At 38.2% G+C, this 26,677-nt stretch overlaps 1 protein-coding gene and 1 pseudogene across 1 annotated transcript in view; one reads left to right on the plus strand and one right to left on the minus strand.

Annotated features, from left to right (window-relative positions):
- The window catches only part of TXNDC16 (thioredoxin domain containing 16), a 120,573-nt gene that overhangs the window by 40,418 nt on the left and 53,478 nt on the right, over positions 1-26,677 (plus strand). Inside the window, exons 5-7 of the mRNA XM_021701456.1 lie at positions 416-537; positions 5,838-5,928; positions 9,433-9,583. Of these exons, the coding sequence (XP_021557131.1) occupies positions 416-537; positions 5,838-5,928; positions 9,433-9,583 (364 nt within the window). The remainder of the gene's footprint in view (positions 1-415; positions 538-5,837; positions 5,929-9,432; positions 9,584-26,677) is intronic.
- LOC123325727 lies at positions 15,538-15,702 on the minus strand (annotated as a pseudogene).

A 26,677-nucleotide genomic window follows, 5' to 3' on the forward strand; every position in this document is an offset into this window, starting at 1 on the left:
TGGCTGATGTTCTCAGGTAGAGACAAATGATTGAGAGAGTGATTTTAATTCAATATTAAAATGCTTAGGTTCTGGGGTGCCTGGGTGGGCTCAGTTGGTTGAGCGTCTGCCTTGGGTTCAGGTCATGATCCCAGGGTCCTGGGATTGAGCCCCGCATCAGGCTCCCTGCTCAGCAGTGAGTCTGTTTCTCCCTCTCCCTCTTCCCCTCCACCTGCTTGTGCTCAGACATGCTCTCTCTCTCTCTCTCTCTCAAATAAATAAAATCTTTTTAAAAAGTGCTTAGGTTCTTACTACTGATACTTTGTTCAAAAGAGTTAAGTTTCTCTTTTTGATTAGGTTCTTTAACTTACTGAAAATACATATTAAATAACTACGTATCAGGTTCTTCTACCAATAACATCTCTGTTTATTTCAGTGCTCTTCTTTTTAATGAAGTAAAATATATTACCACTCTGGAAGACCTTCAGAACATAGAAAATGCTCTGAAAGGAAAAGCCAACATTGCATTCTCCTATGTAAGAGCCATTGGAACGCCAGGTATTTAACTTTTCTCTTAATCTTTGTTGTGCCTCTGCACTTGTCTGCGTATGTTGAAGGACTTAAAATAGCATCCTTACCATTAAGTTTTCTTTCTTTAAGCAGGCAGCTTAGTAATGTGATTGAACAAAAACCCTATAGCCAGATTGCCTAGTTAGATGCCCTGCCCCCATGACTTACACTATGACCTTGCACAACTTATGTAACTTTAGTTTCCTAATCAATAAAATGGTGAAAATAACTATGCCTACTTCTTAGTGTTATTGTGAGGACCAAATGAATTCAAATAATTAAAATAGTTCCTGATGTATAGGAGTGTCCTATAAGCGTTAGTTACTATTTTTATTTCCTTATGGTCCTCATGGTACCTGGTATAGTAGTTTACAGTATTTGATAGTATTGACAATGGTTTTCTGTTTTATTTTAACATTTGCTATTTATGACTTTTTCCTGATTTAAAAAAATATATAATTTTGACAGCATCACCTTGAGCTGTAATATGTAAAATTACGTAATTTTGTAGTAAAGAAGTTTATAAGCATCTTATGAACAAATTATTGTTATGATTTCAGGACTTTCATTTGTTAATGGTTTTAACTTGATCATGTTAATATAAAATGTTAAAGGTATTTTTAAAATAGTATATGCTCTATGAAATAAAATCACTTACTGGAAATCACAATTTTTATAAACATAAAGCTTGGGATACCTGAATGGCTCAGCGGTTAAGCATCTACCTTTGGCTCAGGTCATGATCCCAGGGTCCCGGGATCAAGCCCTGCATTGGGCTCCCTGCTCATCAGAGAGCCTGCATCTCCCTCTCCCTCTGCTGCTCCCCCTGCTTGTGTTCTCTCTCTGTCTGTCTCTCTGTCAAATAAATAAATAAAATCTTTAAAAAAAATAAACATAAAGCTTGATGGCAACATAGCATGCCACAAATTTAATATACTTGTAAAATAATGCTCTACAATTAGCTTGTTTTTGTTTACTTTACAGGGTTCTCAGGTTATTGTACATAGTTTGTAATTGTCGTCAATGAGAAGGATGAGCTAGAGAGAGTTTACCTTGCTACAGTGGAACCAGAACTCCCTGATTTGTATTTTAACAGGATCAGTCTGACTTCTGTGTTTGGAATAGGCTGGAAGGAGGAATAGTAGAATAAGGAAGGAAAATTAGGAAGTTATTGCAATAAGGGAGGTGAGAGATGAGATGATGGTGGGTGGCTTGGATCAGGGTGTTAGTGGAGGTGGCAATAAATTTGAACTCAGCCAGTATTTTGGTTGTAGGACTAACTGAATTTGCTGACATATTAGATGTGGAGTGAGAGAGAAATAGCACAGACCACGGTAGCTCTGGGGTTTTAGCTTGAGTTACTTGAAAGGTGAAATTGCTGATAACTGAGGTGGGGTAGATTGAAAATAGACAGTTTGGAGAGGAAGCTCTGGAATTCACATTTGGACATCATACTTGTGAAATACCCCGTAGACATCTTTGGAGATATGTCAGCAAGGTAGTTGGATGCTATGAGTCCGCATTTGATGGTGGAGATACAGACTAGGGCTATAAATTTGGGGGATAAAGCTGTGAGACCAGAAGAGATCACAAAGTGAGTGATGCTAGATGGGAAAGAGAAGACTAAACTGTTCAGATCTGTCAACATCTACAGGTCACTGAAGTGAGATGGAATAAAGAGACAGGAGGAATGGACTGTGTGGTAGGAATATCCTGTAAGCAAAGTGAAGATAGGGTTTTAAGGAAGAGATATGAACGGTTGTGTCAAATGATGCTGAAAGGTTAATTAGGGTAAGAGCTGCCAGTTGGCCTAATTATGCTTAGCACTATGGAATTTGTTGGTGACCTTGACAAGCACAGTTTCTGTAAAGTGGGGTAAATGCCTGATAGGGGTACAAGAGACTAGGTAGAGAGCAACTGGGGACTGTGAATATGGAGACTCATTAGAGAAATTTTGCTGTTAAGGGAAGGAGGAAAATGGGCAGTGACTGGAAGAGTATGTAGGTCAAGTGAAGAATTTCTTTTTTTTTTTTTTTTAAAGATTTTATTTATTTATTTATTAGAGAGCGAGCGAGAGAGAAACAGCATGAGAGAGGAGAGGGTCAGAGGGAGAAGCAGGCTCCCCGCTGAGCCGGGAGCCCGATGTGGGACTCGATCCCAGGACCCTGGGATCATGACCTGAGCTGAAGGCAGTCGCTTAACCAACTGAGCCACCCAGGCGCCCAAGAATTTCTTAAGAAGTATATTTGTATGTTGACAAGAAAGATCCAGTAGAAAGCATAAACTACAGCATGGAGGAAAAAGCAGGGAGAATTACTGGAACAACATCTTTGAGTCAACAAGAAGCGATGAAATCTAGTGAATGAGGGTAGGTGTGGTTCTTTGCTGGGAGCACAGAAAATTCATCTATGGTAAATGGAGGGAAGACAGAGAATATGAGCATCAGTTTTGTTAAGTGGGCAGATAAATATGCTTGTGGAATTTTTTTTGGTTTTGCTTTTGTAATTGGCTATGTTTTCTCAGTGAAATAAAAATAAAATCATCAGATAGTTTGAAGAGAGAAGAGATGAAATAGTTGTTTTAGAAGGCCTGAAAATAAAGAATGGTTGGTGCTTGTTAAGTGTCTGACTCTTGATTTCAGCTCAGGTCATGGTCTCAGGGTCCTGAGATCGAGCACTGTGTGGGGCTCCGCCATGAGTGGGGAGTCTGCTTAAGATTCTCTCTCCCCCTCCCTTTGTCCCATACCCCCAGCTTGTGCTCTCTCTCTCTCTAAAATAAATAAATAAAATCTTAAAAAAAAAAAAAAAAGAATGGTTGCCAGGCAGCAATAATATTTGATATCAGTAATCTAAAGTGAGATCATGGGGTGCCTGGGTGGCCCAGTAGGTTAAGTGTCGGACTCTTGATTTGGCTCAGGTCATGATCTCAGGGTGGTGGGATTGTGCCCTGTGTAAGTGAGGAGTCTGCTTAAGATCCTCTCCCTCTGCCCTTTCCCCTGCTTGTGTTCTCTCTCTCAAATAAATAAATAAATAAATAAAATCTTTTAAAAATATATAAAGTGAGATCATTAGTGTGGTGATGCTAATAGGTTTTTGTTTTTTTTTCCCCCTGCAGCCATGTTTACTTAGTACAGAATAAGCAGAGTATCTGACTTAACCTGGATTGCATTTTAGCCAGATAAGGGAGTGATTATAAAGACTGATCATGGAATGTAAGCTGGGCTAAGAAGGAAGAGAAAACCTGAAGGAGTGGAGGACAGTGAAAACGATAAGACTGTAGTTCCTGGGGGATTATGTGCTAGACAGAGTTACCTGGAGATGGAAGGGTGCATGTGTTTATGGAAGGAAAGGGTTGGGGGAATGCTAGACTTTGAGATTTTGGAGGGGTTTGCAAGTGATTGGTAATTATAAGGCCTGGTGTGGGACCATAGCAGCGGGTGGTTAAGGTAGACTTGAAGAGAGATCACTGGAGTCTCTAGAGAGGACCAAAGACTGAGAGGCTAGGATTGGCAAGTATCATCTATGAGGATAATAAAATCACCAAGGATTATGAGGAAATAGTATTGGAGAGAATGACAATGTGACAGAAGCTAAATTATTTTTGTGGAATGAAGGGGGTTGTTTCTGGCTGGGGTGGTAGATGACTCCAAGGCAGAATGGTGAGTGGAATACTCTGATGACACTTGACTTGCGTGGTAGAAGATTCAGTGGGGGTGAGGAAGATGACTGCCTAGAAATGGCAGTGAGGAGAAAAGGGAAAATAAAATAAAATGGAAAGGAAGAAATGCTTCAAGTAAATAGTTTGAGAAAATTTCCCAGGACTAAAGGATTTGAGCTTCCGAATTGAAAGGGCTTACTGAATCCCAGCATAATGGATGAATATAGAGCCACACCAGAGCATCTCATTTTGCAGGTGCAGAATATTGGGAACAAACACTGTTCGAAAAGCTTCCAGAAAGAAAGTATACAGTTAAAGGATCAAGAATCAGAATCGCATTGGACTTCTCAGTTGCAGCCCTAGAAACTGAAGAAAATGGAGCAATGCTTTCAGAATTCTCAGGGGAAATGACTTGAACGTAAAATTCAATATGCAGACAACTACAATTAGTTACAATATAGAATAAAGACACTTTCAGAAGCGTAAGGTCACAAAATATGTGTATTTCATATATCCTCTCACAAGAAGGTGCTAGAGAATGGGAGCAAGGGAGCAAATCAGTCAAGAGGATGTGGATAACAGGACAAAGGACCCAACAAAGGAGAAAGAGTAAGAGAATTCCCAGGATGATGATGAAGTGAGTAGTGAGTTCCCAAGATAGAAGCTCTGCAGCAGGCCCAGTCGCAGGAGTCCGTAATGCAGTAAATCAGTAGGCTCTCCAGAAATGTCTATAAGAAGAGGGAACTGCTAGTGTGCTGATCTATTTGAAGTATTGAGAGCATTAGCCAGTAGTGGAAGAATTTAGAAATAAATTAGAAATAAATTTAAACAAATTAAAAAGTTATAACTGGTGAAAAAGTTGCTCAAAAAAGGAGAAACGTTCATTTTGCACTCTATGGCTCACTTGTAAATAGTATACACTGAGTTATGACAATGTAAATACAGATAATTGAGCTAATAAAAATTAGAACTATATTGGGATCATTGAGGGGATAGAAGTGTGCATGTTTGTGGAGTGAGGTTTTGGGAAAGAGCTAAGTTATCATCTGCCATAGTGGGAAGTCAATAGATAATATTAATAACACTTTAAAAAATCAGGAAATAAGAGTGTAAGAATGTCATTTAAAGACTTGGAGGTAAATACCAAAAGAAACAGTAAAAGAATTGAAAGCAGCTGTCCCTTGGGAATTGGAAATGGGGTGGAGGTGGGTGGGGCGGGGTGGAGAAATTGTTGTTTTTCTTAATATGTTTTGTAGAATTGTTTCTTTTTAAACTATGTATAAGGATAAGTTTGATTAAAAGAAAACCAAGCCAGAAACAATACACAGGCATACACATAGATAAAATACAACATATAAAAATTGGATGGTGGATGCCTAGTCTCTGTAGAGACTCTCCCCTACTACGAGGAAGAAACTGTCACAGATTTGTCATATGTTATATTCTCAAGTATAACTCATTTCTATTTCCTGTTAACTCTTAATTTCTTTAACTGCCTGCATTTTCCCGACTGGGATCCCTACCAGGAATTTTTCTTTATAATAGAGCCTAAAACAGTGTAGGGCAATATTCAGAAGAGAGTCACACAAACTAACTTCTTGTGTCTCCCAACTGTCTTGTCTCCTCTTCAGAGCACAGAGCAGTCATGGAAGCTGCTTTTGTGTATGGGACTACGTACCAGTTTGTCCTAACCACGGAAACTGCCCTTTTGGAAAGTATTGGGTATGTACAAGAGGCATATGTCAACAGTTTTAAGTTTGCTTCTTTCACATTACTTATTCAACATCTCCATCAGACTCTCACATCATGGACTTACCCGAGAGGAATTGTAAGCAGATGGGAATATATAAATGAAACTGGAAATCCCCTTCATTATTATTGTCTGCCATTCTACAGTCTGAAAATGACTTTAAATATGCAGAGATGATGTTAGGCTAAGGTGAATAAAGACAATATGGATAAGCACAATATGTGATCCCACGAGTGGCCAAGTGTATTTTAGGAATAGATCTCCCACAGTGATCAGATAGGTGATAAAATAACAGCTTTCATAACTAAGCTCCAGAAGTTCTTCCTGAGAGTTCTGTAAGTTACTTTGTTAGGCTAGTCTTAAATGTATTTAAGTACAGTTTTTGAGCAGAATGTTTTAAATGTTTATTTTTCTTGTCTAGTTTTTAGCTTACAATTTCAGGTAGAGGCCTTCTTTTGACTTTTTACCTGGGCAACCTAGGGTTGAAGTTTTTCTTTCCTTTGGTGCTTGTAGAACACACGGAATAACCAGTGTGTATTTTAAAGACTTTGCCTCAAAATGCTCTTCAAGAAAATTAATACAAAGCAAGACAAAATGGTGATTGTGTGAACTTTTTATACCATGCAAGAGCTTGTTTGTTTGTTTAAAGGTTTTATTTATTCATTTATCAGAAGGAGAGAGAGAGAGTAAGCACAAGCAGGGGGAGAGGCAGAGGGAGAGAGAGAAGCAGGATCCCCGTTGAGCATTTCTTTTCTCATTCATCTCTTCTGATTGAACAGTCATTCTGCTGATTCCCTCATTAATGAATTAAAGAAAAGTTTGATGTATGATTACTGTTTGTATAAAAATTAATATTTTTAACAATTTGGGACTTTTGCTGACAGTACCGCAAAGCTTTGCCGTAAGTCACTGAGTCTCAGGATATGATAAGCAGTGGTTTAGGCAGCTGCTTTGCTACTCCCAACGTAGACTGCCAGTTTCCCATCCCAGAATGGGGGAAGCCTGATTATTCTCATCTCATGGCAATTCTATGGTAGCCCCGCAGTTTTGCTGACGGTCAATTGTTTGTACTTTTTTTTATGTACTTATTTTTCAGGTGATGAATAGTTGCAAATAAAGATGACATGCTTAAAACACAGAAGAGTATTTATTTATTAGCAATACATAGGTCCTATCATTTATCTTACAAAATCTGTTCAGCAAGCTATACTATATACATAGCATATTCTGATCTATGGCTAAACATTGTCATGTTCTGGAAGGGTTTTTGCTTTCCCCTATTTTTAAAATGAGAATTCTAAAATGTCCAGTTACTCTTTTTTTTTTTTGGTATACTTTTGAGTATTTGATACATACATTGGATATGTTTCAGTACTCATTTATTCATGGATAGCAAGATGGTAAGGAGTCATACTTAGACCTGATATGACAGGGAGGGACTGTGCATTCAGAGTACTATAATCCTATGGCATGACTTCTGGATGAAGTAGTTGGCTAGGACTTTGGGTTGTCTTCTAATGGAGGAGAGGCGAATGCATTTTTTCTTTCATTTGTTCATTCTTTTATTTAACAAATATTTATTGAATGCCCTCTATGTGCTAGGCACTATTCCAGTTGCTGGAGCTATGACACTGGATAAAGTCTAGTATATTAATCATTACATGGCCTGAATTTGTTTGAAATTATATGTTGGTTAAGGAGGGTGTATAGGATAGGTAGTATAAGAGGTGGCGTGCCATGGAGACACCAATACTTTCTGTGACCTCCCCATACTCCCCTCTTAAAGAATCTGTGTATAGGCCAAGGATGTTACCCCCTCACACCATACATAGTACCGTCAGTCAGATCAGAGGTGGCCACCTGATCTGGGGTCAACCAGCCCACTGGCTTACCTGAGCAAATGAGATGCCCTCTCTCAGGAACTTGGAATTGGGCATGGAGAAATGGGATTATACAGTGTTTTGGCTCTCTTGCTCATAGGAATATTTTGGCCATGTAGAAGTAAAGAAGGGAGAGTTATCTTTATAAAGAGAGTTGGGAACTGAAAAGTATTAATGGCAAAACGAAGGTCCCTTGAACTCTTGCTGTTCAGATCTATACATTTATTCTCTGATCTAATTACTTGAATTTTCCTTGTGTTCTGTGATATGTAGTTCTACACTTCCAGTAGAACTCCCCCCTCCCCACCTTTTTGGTTTCTGTTACCTACAACCAATGATCTCTGATTAAATTACTTTCCAAAATTACTTTATTATTTCAGAGGTTATGATGTCCAACCTCAACTGGGTCCTCCTGCTTTCAATACTTTACTTTTAATATATGTGACTATATGAGAACCTAAATAGTTCAAAAGATACGTACTTTGAGTTTAAGAGTTCAAAAGTTAAGTACTTTAATTGGGTCTTGGCTATATAGTTCCTTTGTCGGAAGTACCCATTTGTCTTCTTCGGGAAGTCCTTTCCTTTACTGTTTTTAATCTCTGTGATCTTCTTTTCCCTTTCCTTCTTTCTCCTTTATGACTTGAGGCAGAATGAAATATTTCTTTTTTTCTCATAGTACTTTGCATATTATAGCACTTACAAACTACATTAAAAAAACTAAATGTGTCTCCTTTTATCTAAGCCCCTCAAAGATTTGAGTCATCTTATTCATCTTAGTCTTTTGTATTTGGTACAGGGCCTAACACAGAGTAGACTTTAAGTAATCTTTGATCATTTCTTTAACCATTAAATCTATTAGAAATTAGTTTATAATTAAATTTGAAATCAGTGAACCTCAGATCTCAGTTTAAGCGTGTATCCAGAATTAAAATAACATTTTAAAAATAAAAATTTGCAGTATTTTGCCAAACCCTGCTAATGCCATATGGAGATTTTTAAAATGCTATTTTAATTTTGGCAAACCTTACTTACCCACTATAAGTTTATCTTTGAATTCTCATGTTGAAGGAATGCCAGAACTCAAATTATAAGCCATATTTGCTGAGTTTTGTAATATTTCAGATACAAACTCACAAACTCCCACAAACTGTCACATGGTTTCTATCTTAAGGCATGTTTTGGCTGAAGTTTATTCAAAACAGATTTGAGTTTAAATTAAACCTAGAAAATTTGTGTTACAAGGCTTTATTTAGAATAGCTCTAGAAAAGCAACTACATTCGAAGATAATCTCCTTGTCCTCAAGGTGACAGCCTTTTATTTAAAAAAAAAAAAAAAATTGTGTGGACCTGTCCATAACCTAATTTAGAAGCTACCATATCAAGAAGTTTAGGGAAAAAATTGCTTATACAACTCTAAAACTGTTTCTTCTTTTGCTTAGGTCCATTTTATTTTGTTTTACTGTTTTAGATTTTTACTACAACAGTAATTCAAAAGCATGAGACTTAAAGATATTTGGAACTATGTCTCTCTGGATGGTAGAAAGATAACACATTGAACTTCTTCAAGTGAATCTGTCCCTAATTTTTAATTTGTAGCACTGAGGATATCGAAAATGCACATCTCTACTTTTTTCATTGTAAACAAGTCTTGGGTTTGACTGAGCAATGTAGAAGAACACTGATGGAACCACCACTGACTACACTGAATATTCATCGATTTATTAAGACAATGGAAGCACCTCTGCTGGTATGTTTCTTATTTTATTTTATTATTTTTTAAAGATTTTATTTGTTTGCCTTGAGAGAGAGAGAGAGGGAGCACGCATAAGCAGGGGGAGGGGCAGAGGCACAGGGAGAGAATCCCAACCAGACTCCACGCTGAGCCCAGAGCTCAGTGCTGGGCTTGATCCCATGACCCTGAGATCACGACCTGAGCCGAAACCAAGAGTTGGAGGCTCAACCGACTGAGCCACGCAGGAGCCCTGTATGTTTCTTATTTTAATATATTAGGGAATTCATACATAAAATTTATTAGGTTTTAACTCGCAGATATGCATTTTAGTTAGATGAACTCTTTTTCCCTTTTTTTTAATTTTAAAGATTTTATTTATTTGACAGAGAGAGACATAGCGAGAGAGGGAACACAAACGGGGAGTGGGAGAGGGAGAATCAGGCTTCCTGCCGAGCAGGGAGCCCGATGAGGGGCTCAATCCCAGGACCCTGGGATGACGACCTGAGCCGAAGGCAGACGCTTAACAACTGAGCCACCCAGGTGCCCCTCTTTTTCCCTTTTTTTGGACATAATTCTTTCACTGAGGGGATTTAGGAGTAGTTACTTATTAAAGGTAGAATAGAAGATACACTATTCATGATATGACATTTTAATGCCTGGAAATATTGTATTGAAATCCGAATATAGCCTTGTGTAAGTGGAAGTAGTTTTAATGAACTGCAGCCACTCCAAGATCACAAAGACCACATCATGGTTAAGGGAAGACCTCTTTTGTGAATGTTTTGATGACCACTTTAAAAGTTGGTACACAGTGAGACTGTAGTGTTTCTGTGCCCCACTTCCCTTAGCACTAGCCTGGAAGGATTTTATAGAGACTTAAGTGAGATGATCGGCAGACCTTTCTCTCTGGAAGTTTGCAGATTGTCTTGAGCATGTGTAAAACCTTCGGTAGGCCTTCTCACTCCGTATATCCTTTTTAAATAAAAATGGTGCACGTGTATTACAAATGATCCAAACGGTGCTGCAAAGCATAAAGGAAAAAAGCTTTTTTAAAGCCATCTAATCCTGTCATTCAGAAATGAACTGTTAGGTGACCATCACACCAGTCATGTCTGTGCCCACATGGACACATACAGTGTCTGTGGGTGTGTGGATTAATGGACGCACACTATTACATGTGCTGCTTAGTAAGAAATTTATACTCTTATTTGAATTTAGCAGAGGAAAAAGAAACTGATGTGAAGTGAGGGGTTATGGAAGTTTTGATATGTCACTTGTTCATTTGAGGGCTCTTTAGGAAATATTGTTTTAATATTTCTTGAGTTCTTTATTTTGAGTCAGTTTTTGTTTAGTCTGATCTTGCCTTCAGATATTTTTTTTTAAAAAGCAGTTAATAAGTCTTTTTCCTTTCCTTTCACATGGCAGAGGGGAGAATTCTCCCCTGGGGAGAATACCCCCTGAATTTGTTTGATCTCCCATTTCAGCATAGAGCCCCGAGAGACAGAGAGGGAGAGAGAGAGAGAGACCAGCTCACTGTTCGGTTCTTCACCAGCCTCTGTTCTCTCCAGACTCATTTCCTTTTCCCCCAGTACCAAAATATTATTAAGAATTCTCGGGATTTTGGGGCACCTGGGTGGCTCAGTCGGTTAAGTGTCCGACTCTTGATTTTGGCTGGGGTCATGATCTCAGGGTTGTGGGACTGAGCTCTGGGTTTGGCTCGTGCTGAGCATGGAGCTTGCTTGGGATTCTCTCTCCCTCTTCCTCTTCCCCTCTTCCATACTGCCCCGCTTATGGGCACTCTCTCTCTAAAAAAAAAAAAAAAAAAAAATCGTCCGGGTTTTTGTCTCCTCACCAGTACTGCTTTTGCCATTGGGGGCAGGACTAGAACTCACCCCAAGCTTTACTAAAAATCTTCAGTACCTTTTTTGGCTACTACATTCTGGCTTGAAGTCGTGTCCCTTTCCTAAAGTTTCTGTGTTACTTTTGTTTGGCTGTGTTTTAAAACTATTGTTTGTTTTTTTAAGATAGATAATGAGGAGGGCGATTCTCCGATATTACTTCATTTTACTATGCATACTTACCAGGAATTATGTAATATTAGTTTTAAAAAACAAAAACTTTGAAGATTTCATAATGGCTTGGTATTCAATTAAGTGTGGCTTCCCTTGAAAGCAGTGTATCATGTACACCATTTATATTGTACCTATATCAGTGCCAGCCCCTGAAACCTACATTTCAGAAACAACAAGGCGAATGGTACTCCTGGAACTGTGCACTGCAGGTGACCCTGCTCTAAGCCACTGTTCACCCAAAAGGAATATTAATTTGGCAATCCAAGTCCCTGCTACATTGGAGTTTGTTTTAATACTTTCACAAAATGATACATCAGCATATTATCACCTAAGCACCTTATTTTCCTTAGACAACTAGGGAACTGGGAAGTAGGATTCAGGCAGAGGTTCCAGAAGCCTGGCTAGACATGGGGAGAGTAGCATGGAGCCAAGAAAGATCTGAAAAGCAGAACTGAAGATCAGTGCCAGCTTGGAGAGCTAGGCTGAGAATCTAAACCTTGGTGTCAGCCTAGAAAGGCCTGGCAGTCCAACAACACAGGTTAGTGGATTTGTCCATATCAGAACAGAGCAAATAAATGCAAAGTACAGAAAAGGGAGACAAGCCTTGATGAAAAGTTCCCAGAGACTCTTGGTGGGATGGCTAGGGCTTAACCTTGGCAGGAATGGAAAGATGATAAAGGGTTCTGAGCTAGTTTGGTCACTTTTACATTTTGGTACTTTAAACATTTGGCTGCATCAGTATTTGAGGTTGTTTTTGTTTTTGGAGAATATACTGGAGGTTAAAGAGCAAAGTAAGGCCAAACATCATGATGCAAAACACCTCTTAGAACAAGATTTGATGTACCTGGCTTATGCCTTTTGATGGTATAGTAAGCTAGAAGGGGATAGAGAGGTCCTGAAAGTTAGTACCTAAATTTTATTACTTACAAGTTCTTACCTACAAGACTTAGTCGTAGTTTACTTTGGGTTAGTGTTTCTTACTCTGTTCTTATTTTCTCACAGCCCCACTGATGCTTATCTTCCCCTCTCACATTGCTTTTAACCATTCCTTTATTGTCTTCACATCTATCTATATACAGGCCTTTGGGGTTCAATCATAGTTGGGTTTTGTATGGTTAGTAAGGCGCCTTGTAAACTAGCCTAGGCTCATGGGTTCAGAATCTGAAAGAATTTGTGTGTTTTCATTATCTGTAAACATTAATAAAAATATAAACTGGGATTTAGACTTTTTTGTAAACTTTTTGTGTGCCTGATCATTGCAATTTTATGCATTATACTTCACTTCTAAGCATATGAAAATAGGTGCAGATTGAGATTGTGTGTGTGTGTGTGTGTGTGTGTGTGTGTGTGTGTGTGTGTGTGAAGTAGGGTGGTTGGACACTTAATTATTGTAGATATATAACACAACTATGTCTTATTATTAGGTTGGGGGCATGTCATTTTAATCCTTACAAACTGAAAATAAATCTTGAGTATAGAATTTTGTTTTTTAAAATTTTTTTAAAAAAAGATTTTATTTATTTATTTGACAGAGAGAGACACAGTGAGAGAGGGAATACAAGCAGGGGGAGTGGGAGAGGGAGAAGCAGCCTTCCCGCCAAGCAGGGAGCCTGATGCGGGGCTCGATCCCAGGACCCCGGGATCATGACCTGAGCCGAAGGCAGACACTTAATGACTGAGCCACCCAGGCGCCCTGAGCATAGAATTTTAAGTGGGTTTCAGTCCTCAATTGATTAAGTGACATTCTGGCAGGTATGTAGTTACTCTAGATGCATTCTTAAGGTTTCCAACAATGAAAACAGATGGGAAGATCATTTGGTTATTGTCCTATTGGCTAATACCAAGGACATTTTGGATGCTGATGGTTTTCCCTGTATTGGACTCAGTTTATTCTAGTAGTTAGAAAGTTTTATCTGAATACGAAGAAGACTCTTCAAGTGCAAATATCTGATAAAATGTTTAAAAATAGATAAATATGTAATATAATTTATCTGAAAAATTTCATTTTTTGTTTGTACATGAGGATAGCTCTCTGTCTCAGATTCAAAACAGTTGAATTAAACCTGCTCCTTTCTATAAGTAATTAGAAGGATGCTATTATATTCATTTAGCTTCTATTATTCCTTGAAGAGTCATGTGGCAGTGTACAATATTATATAGAAGGGTGTTGGCTCCTTACATTATTGCCTCATTTCCTTTTTTTTATTGTGGCAAAAAATACATAACAAATTTACCCTCATAATTTGTAAGTGTATAATACAAGTATTTTTAACTCTACGCGCCTTGTTGTACAACAGATCTCTAAAACTTTTTCATCTCGAATGACTGAAACGCTATACCTATTGAGAAACAATTCCCAATGTCCCTGTCTCTCCAGCCCTGGCAATCATTCTACTTTCTGTTTCTATGAATTTGATTATTTTAGAGACCTCTTATAAGTGGTCTAAAATAATAAAAAGTATTTGTCTTTTGTAATTGGCTTATTTCACTTAACCTTATGTCCTCAAGGTTCATCCATGTTGTTGTATTTGTCAGGATTACCTTCTTTTTTTTTTTTTTTATGTTGTAAATACTGGCATTTTTAAAAAAATATTTAAATTCTAGTTAACATACAGTGTAATATTAGTTTCAGGTGTATAATACAGTGATTCAGCACTTCCATGTATCACCCCGTGCTCCTCACAAGTGCACTCTTTAATTCCCATCACCTATTTCACCCATCCCCCCACCAACCTCCCTTCTGGAGGATTACCTTCAAGACCATATAATATTCCATTATATATATACATATATGTGTGTGTGTATAACTTTTTATTTATCCATTCATCCAATAATGAGTATTTAGGCTGCTTCCGTATCTTGGGCATTGTGAATAATGCTGTAATGAATGTGGGTTTGCAAGTATCTCTTTGAGATCCTGTTTTTAATTCTTTTGGATAAAGAACTTGCTGGATCATATGGTAGTTCTGTTTTTAATTTTTTGAGGAAACTTCATACTGTTTTCTATAGTGGCTACATCATTTTATATGCCTTCTAGCAGTGTGCAGAAGTTTTTAATCTCTCCACATCCTTGTCAATACTTGTTATTTGTGTCATTATTTTTGTTTTGATATTAGCCATCCTAATGATTTTGATAATGCCATAGTGTTTTTGCCTTGCATATCCCTAATGATCAGTTAAGTTTTTCATAAGCTTGTTGCCCATTTGTCTATCTTCTTTGGAGAAATGTCTATTCAAATGTCTATTCTTTGGAGAAATGTCTACTTGCCCTTTTTTAGTTTGTTATTTTGTTGTTAAGTTGTAGGAATTGTTTATTCTGGATATTACCCCTTATCTGACACATGGTTTGCTGTATTTTTTCCCATTGTGTAGGTTGCCTTTTTACTATTGTTGATTGTTTCTTCCCACAGTGCAGACATGTGTAAGTTTGATGTAGTTCCATTTGTCTTTTTGGCTTTTGTTGTCTGTGCCTGTGGTGTCATTTCCAGGAAATCATTTACATTCCATTGTCATGAAGGTTTTCCCCTATGTTTTCTTCTAGGAGTTTTATGGTTTCATTTAGGTCAGTAGTCCATTTTGAGTTATTTTGTATTTGGTGTAAGATGAAAATTCATCTTGATTCTTTTGCATGTGAATATCTAGTTTTCCCAGCACCATTTGTTGAAGACTCTCTGTTACCCATTGTGTAGCCTCGGTGCCCTTGTCAAAGATATTTGACCACATATGCGAGAGCTTATTTCTGGGCTCTCTGTTCTCTTCTCTTAGTCTGTGTCCGTCTTTATGCCGGTACTGCATGTTTTGATTGCTGTGTGTTTTGAAATCTGGAGTTGTGAGACCTCCAGCTTTATTCTTCCTCATGTTGTTTTGGCTATTTGGTGTCCCTTGAGATTTCGTATGAATTTTAGGATTTTTTTTTTTCTATTTCTGCAAAAGTGCCATTGGAATTTTGCTAGGGATTGCATTGAATTTGTAGATGGCTTTGGGTAGTATGGACATTTTAATTAGCAATAATCGCGCCTCGGATAAACCTCATTGGCTACGATACTGCCACTGCGCAAAGCTAGTATGGACATTTTAACAATATTAAATCTAATCCAAGAACATGAATGGATGTCTTCACATTTATTTGTGTCTTCTTTAATTTCTTTCAGCAATGTTTTGTAGCATTCAATGTATAAGTCTTCTTTCTTGGTTAAGCTTATTCCTAAATATTTTATTCTTTTTGATGCTATTATAAATGGGATTATTTTCTTAGTTTCCTTTTAGGAGAGTTCCTTGTTAGTGCATAAAAACACAACTGACTTTTCAGTGTTGATTTTATATCCTGCAACGTTGTTGAATTCATTCATTATTCCGACTATTTTTTGTGGAATCTTTAGGGTTTTCTACATACAAGATCATGTCATCTGTGAACAGAGATAATTTTGGCTTTTTCTTTTCCAATTTGTATGCTTTTTATTTGTTTATTTTTTGCTTAGTTGCTCTGGCTACAGCTTCCAGTACTATGTTGAATAGAAGTGGCAATAGTGGGCATCCTTGCTTTGTTCCTGATCTTAGAGGAAAAGCTTTCAATTTTTCACTATTGAGTATGATGTTAGTTGTGGCCTTTGCATGTATGACATTTATTATGTTGAGGTAAATTTTATCCTATTCTTAGTCTGTTGAATGTTTTTATTGTGAAAGTGTATTGAATTTTGTCAAATACTTTTTCTTCATCAGTTGAGAGGATGATGTGGTTTTTGTCCTCTATATTGATTGATTTTGAACCATCCTTGCATCCTAGGGATAAATTATACTTGGTCATGGGTTTAATTTTTTCTAATGTCCTGCTGAATTCAGTTTAAAAGTACTTTGTTGAGGATATTTGCGTCAATATTCATCAGGGATATTGGTCTGTAGTTTTTTGTAATATCTTTGTCTGGCTTTGGTATCAGAGTAATGTTGGCTTCATACAATGAGTTTGGGAGTGTTCCCTACTCTTCATTTTTTGGGAACAGTTTGAGAAGGATTAGCATCAATTCTTTTTTAAATGTTTGATAGAATTCTCCAGTGATGCTATGTGGGCCTGGGTTTTTCTTTGTTGGGAGGTTTTTGATTACTGATTCAATCTCCTTATTATATATCTATTTACATTTTCTATTTCTACATGATTCAGTCTTGGGAGGTTGTATGTGTCTGGGAATTTATCCTGTCTTCTAGTTTATCTAATTTGTAAGTGTACAATGGTTAATAGCAGTCTGTTATAATTCTTTTTTCCTTGATATCCTTTTTTGAAAATTAATTTCTAAGTTAATAATAATTTGTGAATTTTAGAAAAATATTGGTGGGGCACCTGGGTGGCTCAGCTGGTTGGGCATCTGACTCTTGATTTCGGCTCAGGTCATGATCTCAGGGTCATGAGATTGAGCCCCACGTTGGGCTCTGCACTCAGCTTGGAGTCTGCTTGTCTCTCCTCTGCGCCTCCCCCTGCTCTCTCTCTCTCTCAAATAAATAAATAAGATCTTAAAAAATAAAAATAAAAATATTGGTAATCCCCTGCAATGCAAGAGTGTTTTTGTCACTTTTATATATTCTATCAATTTATATATATAATCTATATTTTACATAAAATATATAAAAGTATTTTTTTAAATTTAATTTTATTTTATTTTTGTGCCTATCCAGTGGAGTCTATGTCCCCTCTCCCTGAAGCTGATTGGGCCTCTGTGACTGCCTTGACCAGTAGAATAGGGCTGAAGTGATGATGTGTGACTTTTGAGGTCTGTCACAAGATGCCTTGCACTTCTCCTTTGTTCTTTTTCGTTGCTCATTCTTGAAACTTGGGTACCTTGGTGTCAGACTAAATCTGAGGAGAAGCTTGGTGGAGAATTGAGGCCCTTAGCCCACAGCCTTGGCTGAGCTCATATAGTCAGCATCAGCTTACAAGCCAGTGAATGAGCCATCTTTATTTTATTTTATTTTTTTAAAGATTTTATTTATTTGTCAGAGAGAGTGCGCGAGCACAGAAGCAGGGGGAGTGACAGGCAGAGGGAGAAGCATGCTCCCTGTGGAGCAAGGAGCCTGATGTAGGACTTGATCCCAGGACCCTGGGATCATGACCTGAGCCAAAGGCAGATGCCTAACCAACTGAGCCACCCAGGCGTCCCGAATGAGCCATCTTTAAAGCCGACCTTCTGCCTCTTGTCCAGAGGCCCTCCTAATGCTATGTGGATCAGAGATGAACTTGCAGATATACAAACAAAATGAGTGATTCTTGTTATTTTAAGCCATCAGGTTTTGGAGTACTTTGCTACACACACAATGATAGATGCTTAGAAAACACCCTTCAAGTGGTCTCATCTGTTTCTATGGCATTAAGTACACTGATTCTCAGATCTGAACTTTCAGGTCAAATTTTTCTTTGGACTTCCTAACCCATATATCTAACTACTAATTAGATGTATTTCTTGTATCTCTAACTATTAATTAGGTGTATCTCTCCTTAAGCTCAATATGTCCAACATCAGTGTGTTGTCCTTCTCCACCATCTGTTCTTTCTCCATTATCTTGGTTAATTTACTATCCAGTCATTCATAGCAGAAACCTGGGAAATCATTCTCAATTCCTGCATCTCCCCGCATCTAATTTTACATCTTAAATATCTTTTGAATTCTTCATTCTAACAGCCGATGCCTTAATCGAGGTTTTCACCATCTTTCATGTTCTATTTTAGTAATAGTAACTGATCTAGTCTCTATCCCCCCCCCCCTTTTTCTTTCACTTCCTTGAAATTCATACTTGCCATTGCTGGCAGAATAATATTTTTAAACACATGTTATAATATTTCTTACAATTTCTAAATGGTTTCAATTCATTTACAGAAGAAAGCCCCACTTTCTTAGGAGGAAATAAAAGTTTTTAATGATTTGGTTCCTTGCCAGATCTCCGTCCTTATTGCTTATTCCTCGTTTTCACTTTTTTTTTTTTTTTTTTTAAAGATTTTATTTATTTATTTGAGAGACAGAGAATGAGAGAGAGCAAGCACATGAGAGGGGGGAGGGTCAGAGGGAGAAACAGACTCCCTGCCGAGCAGGGAGCCCGATGTGGGACTCGATCCAGGGACTCCAGGATCATGACCTGAGCCGAAGGCAGTCGCTTAACCAACTGAGCCACCCAGGCGCCCCTCGTTTTCACTTTTTAATGCTGAATTACTGATTGTTCTCCCAATACACAAAGAAGGAGCCAGGTCTTTCTGTTCCTTCAGGCTGTTCTACCCATTCAAGCTTTGGTATAATTCAGTTTGATGTGGTTGTAGGACTGAGGTCTCCACTTTCTTGCTGCTCATTGGCTGGTGTTGCTCTTAGCTCATACAGGCTATTCTCAGGTCCTAGCCATACGGCCTTCTCCAAAAATTGCAGCTTCCTCCTTCAGAGCCAGCAGGACAATCTCACTGCATTGTGCTGACAGCCTTCTATAACGTAACCTAATCAAGGGAATGGCTCTCCTAGGGATTGGTATTATACAAGATTTGTGCACCAGGAATCTTGGGGACCATTTTGGAATTCGGCCTACCATGGGTAAATATCAATTTTCTCTAGAAGCTTTGAGGATTAACAAAAATTCTCCATAATTGCAAAGCTTGCAAGAAAGCATCTTCCTGTGTATCTACTTTTATCCACTATTTGGTTACTCAGTGGCTCTTTCAGTCTGGCAATTCATGTTCCTTCAGTCATGAGAAACTTCTGTGTTTATTTCAGTGATGATTCTTCCTTCTATTTTCTCCCTTCTCTCTTTCTGGGACTCCTAGTTGGACATTGGACCTCTTGAACCTGTCCTTCACCTTTATTACATTTTCTCCTATTTTCTATCTTTTGCTGTACGTACTTTCTGGCAGATGTGTTCAATTTTAATTTTTATTTCTTTATGGATGCAGTATCTTCCCATCACCTGGAGCTTATTGGTGGTGATTTTCTGAATCTGCTTCCTGTATAGTCTTTGTTTTCTCCATGTTATCTGTTTTTCTGTTTTTTCTGGTCTCTATCTTTTATGTTAGAGGCTTCCCTCAGATCCATGTTACTCCTTGGATATCTGTTTGTGATTTAGAATATGAACCTAAAAAGCTGATTGGAAATTCTGGGACTGTAGATGAGACTTGTTAATTGAGCTCTATAGGGGATTGGACCTGGGCTGCTTTTTGGTGAACCCTAATGTCAGTATCCTCAGTCTTTTTCTTGGGCTTACGGTTCTCAGAAAAGGATCTTCCCTTCTTCTGCCCAGAGGACAGAAGTCTGGCTGCTTTTATTCTGGGAACTGAGTGGGTAGGGAGTTGGGGGTGTCTTAGCATTTGGTTACTTAATCCCCCCACTTTTGGCATGGTATTCACACTCTGAGATTTTTCTGAAGTCCCCCCAGATTTCTTCTGGTGTGAGGGAGGAACAGTTGCCTAAACTCATGGAGTCGGGAGGAGAATCTCAGGATCTAACTCCTCCAAAGCTTTTACCTATTCCTCCTTATTTCAGAGCCTTCCTGCCACTACCCTCCAGTGTTTCTCTCCTGGTTCCAGAGATACCAGGCACGGACAGGTCCTGAGCAATTTTAGGGATGCTGCAGTTAAAATTGATTGTTTCTTAGCTTTCTCTCTCATGGCTTATGGTTTTGCTTTGTTAGATTCTCCTAAGTCAGTTATTATTCTGTTCTTCAGCTTCCAAAAAAAATGTTTGCCTTTTCTCTTTTCCTTTCTTCACATATGTATGTTTATCTCCTTAAAAAAAAATCTTCCTGCTATAGTTTTCCTGGGATTTCTGGAGGGAATAAGATTAGATGTATAGGGGCGCCTGGGTGGCTCAGTTGGTTAAGCGACTGCCTTCGGCTCAGGTCATGATCCTGGAGTCCCTGGATCGAGTCCCACATCGGGCTCCCTGCTCGGCAGGGAGTCTGTTTCTCCCTCTGACCCTCCCCCCTCTCATGTGCTCTCTCTCATTCTCAAATAAATAAAATCTTTAAAAAAAAAAAAAGATTAGATGTATATATTCAAACTGCTGTCCTAACTCAGATGTTCCTCATTGTTTTGTAATGTGTCGTTAAATTCTTATACAAAAGAATTTATTCCTGTTATTCTATTTCATTTGAAATATCTCTTTATCAGTACCACACTGTTTTATTAATTGTTTTTTTAAAATTTCTTTATAATATGCTTATTCCTTGTGGTTGTAATTTCATGTTTAACTCCTTGTAAATGTGTTAGTTTTATAATGCTTAAACTATATAGGTACATCGGGAGGATTAACCTTAGGAAATAATGAGGTCATTTCTGTTAATATAGGATTTATTTCAACAGACTTGTATTTTTTTTTTTTTAATTTTTTTTTTATTCTTATGTTAATCCCCATACATTACATCATTAGTTTTAGATGAAGTGTTCCATGATTCATTGTTTGTGCATAACACCCAGTGCTCCATGCAGAACGTGCCCTCCTCAATACCCATCACCAGGCTAACCCATCCTCCCACCCCCCTCCCCTCTAGAACCCTCAGTTTGTTTTTCAGAGTCCATCGTCTCTCAGGGTTCGTCTACCCCTCCGATTTCCCCCCCTTCATTCTTCCCCTCCCGCTACCTTCTTCTTCTTCTTTTTTTTTTTTTCTTAACATATATTGCATTATTTGTTTCAGAGGTACAGATCTGAGATTCAACAGTCTTGCACAATTCACAGCGCTTACCAGAGCACATACCCTCCCCAGTGTCTATCACCCAGTCACCCCATCCTTCCCACCCCACCCCCCACTCCAGCAACCCTCAGTTTGTTTCCTGAGATTAAGAATTCCTCATATCAGTGAGATCATATGATACATGTCTTTCTCTGTTTGACTTATTTCACTCAACATAATACCCTCCAGTTCCATCCACGTCGTTGCAAATGGCAAGATCTCATTCCTTTTGATGGCTGCATAATATTCCATTGTATATATATACCACATCTTCTTTATCCATTCATCTGTTGATGGACATCTTGGCTCTTTCCGCAGTTTGGCTATTGTGGACATTGCTGCTATAAACATCGGGGTGCACGTACCCCTTCGGATCCCTACTTTTGTATCTTTGGGGTAAATACCCAGTAGTGCAATTGCTGGATCATATGGTAGCTCTATTTTCAACTTTTTGAGGAACCTCCATACAGTTTTCCAGAGTGGCTGCACCAGCTTGCATTCCCACCAACAGTGTAGGAGGGTTCCCCTTTCTCCGCATCCCCGCCAACATCTGTCATTTCCTGACTTGTTAATTTTAGCCATTCTGACAGGTGTGAGGTGGTATCTCATTGAGGTTTTGATTTGGATTTCCCTGATGCCGAGCGATATTGAGCACTTTTTCATGTGTCTGTTGGCCATTTGGATGTCTTCTTTGGAAAAATGTCTTTTCATGTCTTCTGCCCATTTCTTGATTGGATTCTTTGTTCTTTGGGTGTTGAGTTTGATGAGTTCTTTATAGATTTTGGATACTAGCCCTTTATCTGATATGTCATTTGCAAATATCTTCTCCCATTCTGTTGGTTGTCTTTTGGTTTTGTTGACTGTTTCCTTTGCTTTGCAAAAGCTTTTTATCTTGATGAAGTCCCAATAGTTCATTTTTGCCCTTGCCTCCCTTGCCTTTGGCGATGTTTCTAGGAAGAAGTTGCTTCGGCTGAGGTCAAAGAGGTTGCTGCCTGTGTTCTCCTTTAGGATTTGGATGGACTCCTGTCTCACATTGAGGTCTTTCAACCATTTGGAGTCTATTTTTGTGTGTGGTGTAAAGAAATGGTCCAGTTTCATTCTTCTGCATGTGGCTATCCAATTTTCCCAACACCATTTGTTGAAGAGACTGTCTTTGTTCCATTGGACATTCTTTCCTGCTTTGTCAAAGATGAGTTGACCATAGAGTTGAGGGTCCATTTCTGGGCTCTCTATTCTGTTCCATTGATCGATGTGTCTGTTTTTGTGCCAGTACCATGCTGTCTTGATGATGACAGCTTTGTAATAGAGCTTGAAGTCCGGAATTGTGATGCCGCCGGCTTTGCTTTTCTTTTTCAACATTCCTCTGGCTATGCGGGGTCTTTTCTGGTTCCATACAAATTTTAGGATTATTTGTTCCATTTCTTTGAAAAAAGTGGATGGTATTTTGATGGGGATTGCATTGAATGTGTAGATTGCTCTAGGTAGCATTGACATCTTCACAATATTTGTTCTTCCAATCCATGAGCATGGAACGTTTTTCCATTTCTTTGTGTCCTCCTCAATTTCTTTCATGAGTATTTTATAGTTTTCTGAGTACAGATCCTTTGTCTCTTTGGTTAGATTTATTCCTAGGTATCTTATGGTTTTGGGTGCAATTGTAAATGGGATCGACTCCTTAATTTCCCTTTCTTCTGTCTTGTTGTTGGTGTATAGGAATGCCACTGACTTCTGTGCATTGATTTTATATCCTGCCACTTTACTGAATTCCTGTATGAGTTCTAGCAGTTTTGGGGTGGAGTCTTTTGGGTTTTCCACATAAAGTATCATATCATCTGCAAAGAGTGAGAGTTTGACTTCTTCCTTGCCAATTTGGATGCCTTTGATTTCTTTTTGTTGTCTGATTGCTGTGGCTAGGACTTCCAATACTATATTGAATAGCAGTGGTGATAGTGGACATCCCTGCCGCGTTCCTGACCTAGGGGGAAAGCTCTCAGTTTTTCCCCATTGAGAATGATATTCGCTGTAGGTTTTTCATAGATGGCTTTTATGATATTGAGGTATGTACCCTCTATGCCTATACTCTGAAGAGTTTTGATCAAGAAAGGATGCTGTACTTTGTCAAATGCTTTTTCTGCATCTATTGAGAGGATCATATGATTCTTGTTCTTTCTTTTGTTAATGTATTGTATCACATTGATTGATTTGCGGATGTTGAACCAACCTTGCAGCCCAGGGATAAATCCCACTTGGTCATGGTGAATAATCCTTTTAACGTACTGTTGGATCCTATTGGCTAGTATTTTGGTGAGAATTTTTGCATCCATGTTCATCAGGGATATTGGTCTGTAATTCTCCTTTTTGATGGGGTCTTTGTCTGGTTTTGGGATCAAGGTAATGCTGGCCTCATAAAATGAGTTGGGAAGTTTTCCTTCCATTTCTATTTTTTGGAACAGTTTCAGAAGAATAGGTATTAATTCTTCTTGAAATGTTTGGTAGAATTCCCATGGGAAGCCATCTGGCCCTGGGCTTTTGTTTTTTGGGAGATTTTTGATGACTGCTTCAATTTCCTTAGTGGTTATAGGTCTGTTCAGGTTTTCTATTTCATCCTGGTTCAGTTTTGGTAGTTGGTACATCTCTAGAAATGCATCCATTTCTTCCAGGTTATTTAATTTGCTGGCGTAGAGTTGCTCATAATATGTTCTTATAATTGTTTGTATTTCTTTGGTGTTGGTTGTGATCTCTCCTCTTTCATTCATGATTTTGTTGATTTGGGTCATTTCTCTTCTCTTTTTGATAAGTCTGGCCAGGGGTTTATCAATCTTGTTAATTCTTTCAAAGAACCAGCTCCTAGTTTCGTTGATCTGTTCTACTGTTCTTTTAGTTTCTATTTCATTGATTTCTGCTCTGATCTTTATTATTTCTCTTCTCCTGCTGGGTTTAGGCTTTATTTGCTGTTCTCTCTCCAGCTCCTTTAGGTGTAGGGTTAGGTTGTGTACTTGGGACCTTTCTTGCTTCTTGAGAAAGGCTTGTATTGCTATATACTTTCCTCTTAGGACTGCCTTTGCTGCATCCCAAAGATTTTGAATAGTTGTGTTTTCATTTTCATTGGTTTCCATGTATTTTTTTAATTCTTCTTTAATTTCCTGGTTGACCCATTCGTTCTTCAGTAGGATGCTCTTTAGCCTCCATGTATTTGAGTTCTTTCTGACTTTTGTCTTGTGATTGAGCTCTAGTTTCAAAGCATTGTGGTCTGAAAATAGGCAGGGAATGATTCCAATCTTTTGGTACCGGTTGAGACCTGATTTATGACCTAGGATGTGATCTATTCTGGAGAATGTTCCATGGGCACTAGAGAAGAATGTGTATTCCGTTGCTTTGGGGTGGAATGTTCTGAATATGTCTGTAAAGTCCATTTGGTCCAGTGTGTCATTTAAAGTCTTTATTTCCTTGTTGATCTTTTGCTTAGATGATCTGTCCATTTCAGTGAGGGGGGTGTTAAAGTCCCCCACTATTATTGTATTGTTGTCGATGTGTTTCTTTGCTTTTGTTATGAATTGGCTTATATAATTGGCTGCTCCCATGTTAGGGGCATAGATATTTACAATTGTTAGATCTTCTTGTTGGATAGATCCTTTAAGTAGGATATAGTGTCCTTCCTCATCTCTTATTACAGTCTTTGGTTTAAAATCTTATTTGTCTGATATAAGGATTGCCACCCCAGCTTTCTTTTGGTGTCCATTAGCATGGTAAATGGTTTTCCACCCCCTCACTTTCAATCTGGGGCTGTCTTTGGGTCGAAAATGAGTCTCTTGCAGACAGCGTATCGATGGGTCTTGTTTTTTAATCCAGTCTGATAGCCTGTGTCTTTTGATTGGGGCATTGAGCCCATTTACATTCAGGGTAACTATTGAAAGATAGGAATTTAGTGCCATTGTATTGCCTGTAAGGTGACTGTTACTGTATATTGTCTGTGTTCCTTTCTGGTCTATGTTGCTTTTGGGGTCTCTCTTTGCTTAGAGGACTCCTTTCAAGATTTCCTGTAGGGCTGGTTTTGTGTTTGCAAATTCCTTTAGTTTTTGTTTGTCCTGGAAGCTTTTTATCTCTCCTTCAATTTTCAATGACAGCCTAGCTGGATATAGTATTCTTGGCTGCATATTTTTCTCGTTTAGTGCTCTGAATATATCCTGCCAGTCCTTTCTGGCCTGCCAGGTCTCTGTGGATAGGTCTGTTGCCAATCTAATGTTTCTACCCTTGTAGGTTACATATCTCTTCTCCCGAGCTGCTTTCAGGATTTTCTCTTTGTCTATGAGACTCGTAAGTTTTACTATTAGATGTCGGGGTGTTGACCTATTTTTATTGATTTTGAGAGGGGTTCTCTGTGCTTCCTGGATTTTCATGCCTGTTTCCTTCCCCAAATTAGGGAAGTTCTCTGCTATAATTTGCTCCATTATACCTTCTGCCCCTCTCTCTCTTTCTTCTTCTTCTGGGATCCCAATCATTCTAATGTTGTTTCGTCTTATGGTATCGCTTATCTCTCGAATTCTGCCCTCGTGATCCAGTAGTTGTTTATCTCTCTTTTTCTCAGCTTCTTTATTTTCCATCATTTCATCTTCTATATTACTGATTCTCTCTTCTGCCTCATTTATTCTAGCAGTTAGCGCCCCCATTTTTGATTGCACCTCATTAATAGCCTTTTTGATTTCTACTTGGTTGGATTTTAGTTCTTTTACTTCTCCAGAAAGTGTTTCTCTAATAACTTCCATATTTTTTTCAAGCCCAGCTAGTATCTTTAAAGTGATGATTCTGAACTCTAGATCTGACATCGTACTAATGTCCGTATTGAGTAGGTCCCTGGCAGTCGGTACTACCTCTTGTTCTTTTTGTTGAGGTGATTTTTTCCGTCTTGTCATTTTGTGCAGAGGAGAATAGATTAATGAGAGAACAAAATGCTAGCAGAGTAACAACGTCCCCAGAAAATATACTCTAAACAAATCAGAAAAAACCTGAAGCAGTGGGAAAAGAAAGGGAAAGAGAGAAAAAAGAAAAAGAAAAAAAAGATAAAGATAAAAACAAAAACAAACAAAGCAAAACAACAACAACAAAAAAACCAGAATGTGATCAAATATGATCAGTGCCACACACTAGATTTGGGGTGTATTTTGGTCTTTTAGAAGAAAGTGCCTCCCAAAATTTTAAAGAAAGAAAAACTTATATATGTACAAAAATAAGGGTTGATATGATGAAGGGATGGAATATGACTGTAAAGATGGAAATTATAAAAAATTTTATAAAAGGAATTGATAAGAAGTTGTTTGAAAAAAGAAAGAAGAGGATTTAAAAAAAGAAAAAAAAA

The sequence above is a fragment of the Neomonachus schauinslandi genome, chromosome 9 (genome assembly GCF_002201575.2).
Source record: "Neomonachus schauinslandi chromosome 9, ASM220157v2, whole genome shotgun sequence".
Classification (NCBI taxonomy): Eukaryota; Metazoa; Chordata; class Mammalia; order Carnivora; family Phocidae; genus Neomonachus; species Neomonachus schauinslandi.